At 34.5% G+C, this 7024-nt stretch overlaps 1 protein-coding gene across 1 annotated transcript; it reads left to right on the forward strand.

Moving 5' to 3' along the window:
* The first annotated feature begins 5443 nt into the window (after nt 1-5443).
* LOC149588020 (uncharacterized) lies at nt 5444-5923 on the forward strand. The gene is made up of 2 exons (XM_089863219.1): nt 5444-5574; nt 5638-5923. The coding sequence occupies exons 1-2, from the start codon at nt 5444-5446 to the stop codon at nt 5921-5923; spliced, it is 417 nt and encodes a 138-aa protein (XP_089719345.1).
* Nucleotides 5924-7024: the final 1101 nt, after the last annotated feature.

A 7024-nucleotide genomic window follows, 5' to 3' on the forward strand; every position in this document is an offset into this window, starting at 1 on the left:
AAGTCGTAAAAAGAGGAACAGCAAATGTCCCTAAGGGGGAATAGTTAAACTCAATGCGCCCCCTACAAGCCTTGCGCCCTGGGGCCAGGCCCCTTAATCCGGCCCTGTCTCGACAACACTGTATATGTATACAGTGTACGAAACAAATATTTTATAATATATATATTATTTCCTTATCGAAAACAATGTTTTTGAATATAAGTTAAATGTTATTAACGATACTTAAGTACTTCTTTCAGCAATTAGAAATAGATCAACCCCAAATGTATGAGGGTAAAGCAAAAATAAAATTATTAAAATTTTAATTACAATAAGACTGAAGTGACAGATATTATAAAAAAAGTCTTGGTTTGGACCAAGGCCGAAAAAACAAACGATATGTGTGAGGTTTATCATTTGACTGAAGTTTCAGATATTGCAATTGTTTTAGTTATTTTTATCCATTTAATCCTTAACCAATATTAAATTCAATCTGATTTTACTGTTAGTCGATCCATTCCCTCTAAATTAATTGAAAAAATTACATATCTACGCTTTTTCAAGAACAATTACATTTTCCGAAAACATTTTATCATGAAATTAATTATTTTGAAGGGATTTCGTGTCGTTGCTTACTAACTTGTAAGCACCTTGACGGACATAGTTTTAATTGTTGCTGGCTTAACAAATTTTCAAGTTTGCACCAAAAAAGTTTAAATCTGTAGTAAGTTTCTGAGAAGACTGATGTTAGAGAAAATATGATAAGAACCTTTTTCTCAAACTAATTTATAAACTAATGTCGTCTTCCTAAGACAAAGCAACAATGTTTATCCTGTGTGGTTACGTTTAGTAGGTGGGTCTCGGTAGCACAGGAAAAATATGATATCAGTATAAATATAACCAGCAGTAAGATAAGGGACTAGAATTAAAGTGACCTAGCATTGATAATAGAGCCTAGCACTAGTGAACAAATTTGACGATTTTATGCCGCTTCCATCGCCAAGTAAAGAGTTTGGTTACCTCGATACTTATCTTACTTCTGATATAACTAAAGGTAAGGGTAAAGATTACATAAAAAGAAATACTTCTCAGTACCAATGACTTGTTATATTCATTTTATGTGGAAATAATATCGGTATCCACATTATTCATTACAAGTTATGCGAAGAAGGTCACACCATACTCCGACCCCCCTTCCTCTATTTTCCCAAAATAAAAAATTTTAAAAGCACCAGTGGTTCAAGTGTATGGGTCATCTGAGCCGTCGCAACACACTCAGCCAATAATACCATATAGTTCGAAACCTTTTCACATTAGTGAACGGTACATGACTCTCCGGACTTGCCCGCCAACCTTAATAACCTAAAACTATAATACATTCGTGTACATGAATGATTATGGTTGTGGCTTGTCACTCGCTAGCGCCTAAAGGACCGATAACTCAGTGTAATTTGTGTACATTTGTCAGTGAGTAGACCATTTTAGAAATTACATACAGAGAAACTAAAACACAAGTGTGATGCCGCCTTTGGGGTCTTCTCTCTCTCTCGCCTACACTCTAAGAAAAAAGCGTTCAATGGGTATTCAAAGTTGAACGCAATCGTTCATTTTTGAGCAGTTTGGAAATATCAAGCGTTCAATCGCGAAAGGTGTGCAGAATCATCCGAGGTGATATTGAAGGTGTTCAATACTGCCACTTTGCCTAATAGTTCGTACCCCTTTCGCGTTTTTACCCCGAAAAAAGAATTTGCCCTTTTTCCATTCCCATGCCCCCCACCCCTTTGAAAGTATAAAAAAAAGTCAACAAGGGGTCATTTTTTCCGCGCTCTTGAAACGGTACGGGTCGGTATGTCATAGAATATTTTAGTGAAGAAAGAGCTGCGCTTCCTCAGTACTCACCGCGACTTTGTGATTCTTATATCTGAATGATTATAAAGGTCAGTATATTTAAAGTAAATAACTTATTGAGTTTATATTAACTTTTAAATACTTGTTTTTAGGCACCGTATAAAGGGAACATTTTTTCTTCAGAAAGTTTACTTTCTTGTGATTTGTGAAGAATAAAGGCTGATAAGACTTAAGGTAAGCTAATTTTTGTGATTGATTTTAGAAATGAATTAGTAACAGGCTACAGTTAAACCTGAATTCCACCAATTAAGTATTTTAAGGAATGAGTATTTTGTACAAAGATGTTTAAGATTTTAAGCCTGCTTTGAGAATAGAGTTTGCCCCCCCCTGCTTCTCACTTGAAAATTAAAAAAAAGCACCACCTTGAACTAGGGAAGCTTCCCTACATCAAGCGAGCTTCAAGGTAGAACGTGGTAATTTCTCCCGCGCACTGCAAGAAAGAACCGCCATTTTTAGTTTATACATGGGAAAAAAATTCTCGAGGTCTCACCGTTCCCCCGAAAGTTTTGCGTGTGCGTGTCTCTTTCTCCCTCTCGCTCTCCTGCTGTCCAGTGCATGTAGATAAATGTCGTACAACCCTGAGATTTTTAAAAGGCTCCTCGAAGGGCCGCCTGCCTTCGGCAGCAGTGTCAAGGAATATGCCATGGCTCATTTGTTTACATTTTTTGGTAAAGGCTTAAGTTTAAAACATTTTTGGATTTTTTGCAGACATCCATTTGCTATTTAATTTAAAAAAATCATTTTTAATCAATTTAGCAATTTTTAAGTCTGATTTTTCTTTTTCATTTTTTTCCAAAGGCATTTTATTTTGACTACTCATTTTATGGGAATTTAGAGGTTGGTCTCTGTTAACATGGTGGTATATGTTTGCTCTATTTGTACTAAAGTAGTAGAACGTCATACAGTTTCGAGTTGGTTGAAACATACCCGTATATGCCACTCTCATGAGCCCCAACGTCAATTTAAATGTTGTTATAACTCGTGCTCAAGGGTTTTTACAAAATATGTCTCACTTAGAAGCCATTTATACATTAAGCATTTCAGTGGAGGGGTTTTTGTTGAAAACCAAGAACCAACAATTGGTGATGGTTTACATTATGAAGAAGATGTTGATATTCTACCAGAAGATCCAGTGCCATTATGTAACCCTGATCTAAATAATTTAGAACCAGTAGAACCAGCACAATTAGACAGAAATGCTGCCCTTTTTATGTTAGAACTACGAGAGAAGCACAAGTTGCCAGCTTGTGTCACTGAAAGTATATCAAATAGTGTAGCTGGTTTAATAGAGAGTTGTTTGGAAACATTCACAAACTTAAATGCTAATAACTTGAGAGAGCCCGATAATAACCACAATGATTTTGATAATCAAGCTCGTGTAGTTACGCACTCGGTGTTGAGTGTTATTAAAAGTAAATATACCTTGGAAAAATATTGTAGAGAAAGTATGGATTATGTGGAACCAGTTGACTATGTATTAGGAACGAGAAGGGTAAATGGTAAAGTATTTAAAGCTACAGTTACCTACGTGCCAATAATTTCTGTACTGGAAAAACTTTTTTCTCATGACGATGTGTGGGAGGAATATTTAAGGGTAAAGAACGATTGCGGGCCATATATATTAATTGATTATGATGATGGTGAAATATGTAAACAACATCCTTTCTTTTCTAACAATCCTTATTTTGTTAGGCTCCCATTCTACTTGGATGAAGTAGAATTTAACAACCCTCTAGGAGCCAAAAGGGGCAAACATAAAGTTACGTTAATGTATTATCAGGTTGGAAATTTTGATCCTTCCCTTCGCAGTAAGCTAAGCAGCATAAAACTAGCATTAGCAGTGAAGTATCCAATTTTGAAGAAGTTTGGATATTCTAAAGTATTAAAACCACTTTTGAATGACCTTGAAAGTTTTCAAAAAAATGGTTTTAATATTAGAAATCGAAACGTTAAAGGAGCAATGTCAACAATATCAGCTGATAATCTTTCTAGTCACCGTTTTGGGGGGTTTTCTCAATCTTTTTCTTATGGTAGAATTTGCCGCCAATGCATGATTAAAAAAGAAAATATTTCATCCGTGTTTGACGAAGCTAATATGATAATTAGAACTGACGAAATACATAAATATCATTTAGAAGCGGTTTTGCAAAATCCAGATAATTCACAAATATATGGAGTTAAATGTCCATCGCCGTTTTCTATAATTGAGCACTTCGAAGTCACCCAGAGCCTGCCCCCTGATATTATGCATGACTTTTATGAAGGTGTGGTCCCACTAATTCTCAAATTAGTAATGAATCATTTAATTAACTCTAATTTTATTACTCTGAATGAAATTAATGAAAAGATTGACCAGTTTCCTTATGGTGAACTGCACATAAAAACAAGAGTGTACCTATAACCCGAGAAAAGTTGTCAGGTTCAGGTACTTTGACAGGAACAGCTGCTCAAAAAAAACCTTGCTATACCTATTCCCTTTAATTTTTGGTTCCATAGTGCCTCAGAATGATAAAGTTTGGAAGTTGTTACTTCTTTTAATTTAGATTGGGGAATTTATTACAGCACCAATAATAGATCGCAGGTGGCTGGCTTCTTTATACGAATTAATCTGTGAGTTCATGCACTTATTTAAAGAAACGCCAAATTCTCACTTCATTCCAAAATTACATTACCTAATACACTACCCAAGGTTAATTGAAAATTATGGACCTCTTGTCCGACTATGGTGTATGACGTTTGAAGCCAAACACCAGTATTTCAAAAGTATAGCAACTATTTCGCGTAATTTTAAAAATGTATGTTCTACTATAAGTAAAAGGCACCAATTTCTTCAATGTTGGGAACAAAGTGCCGGGAACGGGTTTGAAAATAATGACCTGGCAAAAACTAGTAAAGTTAAATTTTGCCAGCTTCCAGAACTATTAAAGAAAAAAGTGAGGGAAATCATTCATTTAGATTCTGATGTGAAACAAATAGCATCAGAAATTAATTACTCTGGTGTTCGCTACAAAGCCAGTTTTATCTATCCAGTTACTGTAGTGCCGGAGGAAATAGCCCTATTTTTTAAGATCTATTACATTGTAGAAATTAATGGCACTTGGCACTTATGTGGTAGAATACTACACAGCTTAAAGTATTTGGAACATTACAATTCTTACGTTGTTGTTAAAGAACTTGGTGACTGGGATATAATACATCCTGGTGAAAAGATAGATTATTATGCTCTGAAAACCTTCAGATTAGATACAAATGATGTTGTAATGCTTAACCACAAAATAGCTTGCAAGCCTCAAAGAAATATTGAAACCGTTTAACAAGCAGGAAATAAACTCATTTATAACAATGGTGATGTTGTGGTGTAAATTTTTATAAATAGCCATATTAAATAAAAAACACTTGTTTCACGGTTTCATTATCCCTTTAGATACCACGTAATTACAGATGACCACTCGAATTCACATAACGTGTGAAAATCAAAAGAAAATAATTGAGTGGAAAGAGCCACCCACGACGGAAGAATTTTTCAGTCGCATTGAAAATACATTTGAAAAACAAAATGAAGTCCATCCAAATTTTTAACGAGGAATTCAAAGATTGGTTGGATTTTGACGTAGAAGTAGAAGGTATACCTCCCTCTATGAGTAAACTACTTCTAATATGCGAAGTTCATAAAGAGAATAATCTGCCGTAAGTATACCATACATATTTTATCTTTTCTGTTCCGTATTTCTACTATTATTTTTACAGAAGTATTCCTGGCACTTCGACAGAATCAGATTTGGTTCAGTCAAGGGAAGTAGAATATGCCACCTCTGAGAATTTGGAAACTTCATCATCGACAACACCTTTAATGCCTTTTGTTTACCATTTGCCGGATTTCCCACAGTCTATAATGAGGCTTTTCAAAAACAAAGATAGTGCGATATTTCAACGGAAGAACTCCAATTTAATAATAAATGTACTATTTGAGGATTTGCTGCAATATGGCTTGTATGTTTTAAAATTGCAATATTTTAACTTGAACTATTTACGATAAAATTTACATTTTCAGATATATTAAACCAAGTTATCTTGAGAGAGTTGTTGTGGCCTTAATTGGAAAACATCCGTTCTTGAAGGATAGACTTCCAAATCAACGTGGATATGTCAGTTTTAGTTATCTTTACATATTATTATCATTTAAAAATTAAGATGTATATTTCAATAATACCTGTATTCATAGGATACATGGTTGAAAGCGCTGAAAATCAAGTATAGGCACGAACGAATGACCTATGGTCATGTAAAAGAAGTTCAAGAAATGCGAAAAATCTTTGGTCGTGACAAAGCAATAAAATCTATTTCCGCTGAGGAATCGCAAAAAGAAAAGCCACCGCCAAAAAAGAAAGCAAAGAGAGGGTCAGCTACGGTAAATATCCCATGTATATTGTTAAGGCACCAATATGTGACTATGAAAGTAATTTTAGAATGTGCCAATGTGGGTGGCATTGTACCTCAAACTCGGTCTAAAAGTCTACTTCATTGAAAGGTTTAATTTAAACCTTTTTATTGCAAGTTTTTATAGAAACCCTGTCCCTTTAATTTCTGTATAGTTTGCACAGAAATGAAAAAAAATCGATATTTTAAAACCCATTATTATTTTGTAATAAAGGCACTTGCAAGTATCGCAGAAGATGATGATACCATTCAGACACATTTGCAAGCCCTGAATAAGGAATTGGAAAAATTAAAGCCAAATTTTACAATTTTGGAGGACAAAATGGCGAGAACTTGTCATTGGCGTCAAGAATTAGCTTTAAAAAGTGAAAAAATATCCTCCGTTCTTGAGGCGTTTCCACTACTCATAACAACCAGGTAATTAATTATTAATTGTATTGTAATAGTCTTAAAAATAAACCATAACCGTTTTTATAGTTAGTGAAGGAATTGAATCTCTTACAAAACGTTAGGCCATCTGCGGAGAAAATCATAACGCTTCATTTTAAGCCAAAGGCCAAAAAAATGCTCATGATGATTAAAAGTAGGAAATCAGCACAAAAGGTATTAGCAGCTCTCAATGCTGCTAAAGAAGTTTCAACTGAGGAGGTTTTTGAGGGTATGTAAAACAATTTACATAATCATAAATCTATAGAATTAA

The sequence above is a fragment of the Phalangium opilio genome, unplaced genomic scaffold, assembly GCF_054372755.1.
Source record: "Phalangium opilio isolate 3A_F unplaced genomic scaffold, DU_Popi_V2 ptg000810l_1, whole genome shotgun sequence".
NCBI classification, from domain to species: domain Eukaryota; kingdom Metazoa; phylum Arthropoda; class Arachnida; order Opiliones; family Phalangiidae; genus Phalangium; species Phalangium opilio.

Excerpts from the sequence above, each read along its gene's own strand:
- LOC149588020 (XM_089863219.1), top strand. The coding sequence starts at position 5,444 with ATGAAGTCCATCCAAATTTTTAACGAGGAATTCAAAGATTGGTTGGAT. Across the intron at positions 5,575-5,637 it reads CATAAAGAGAATAATCTGCC|TATTCCTGGCACTTCGACAG; the intron begins GTAAGTATACCA and ends TTTTTACAGAAG.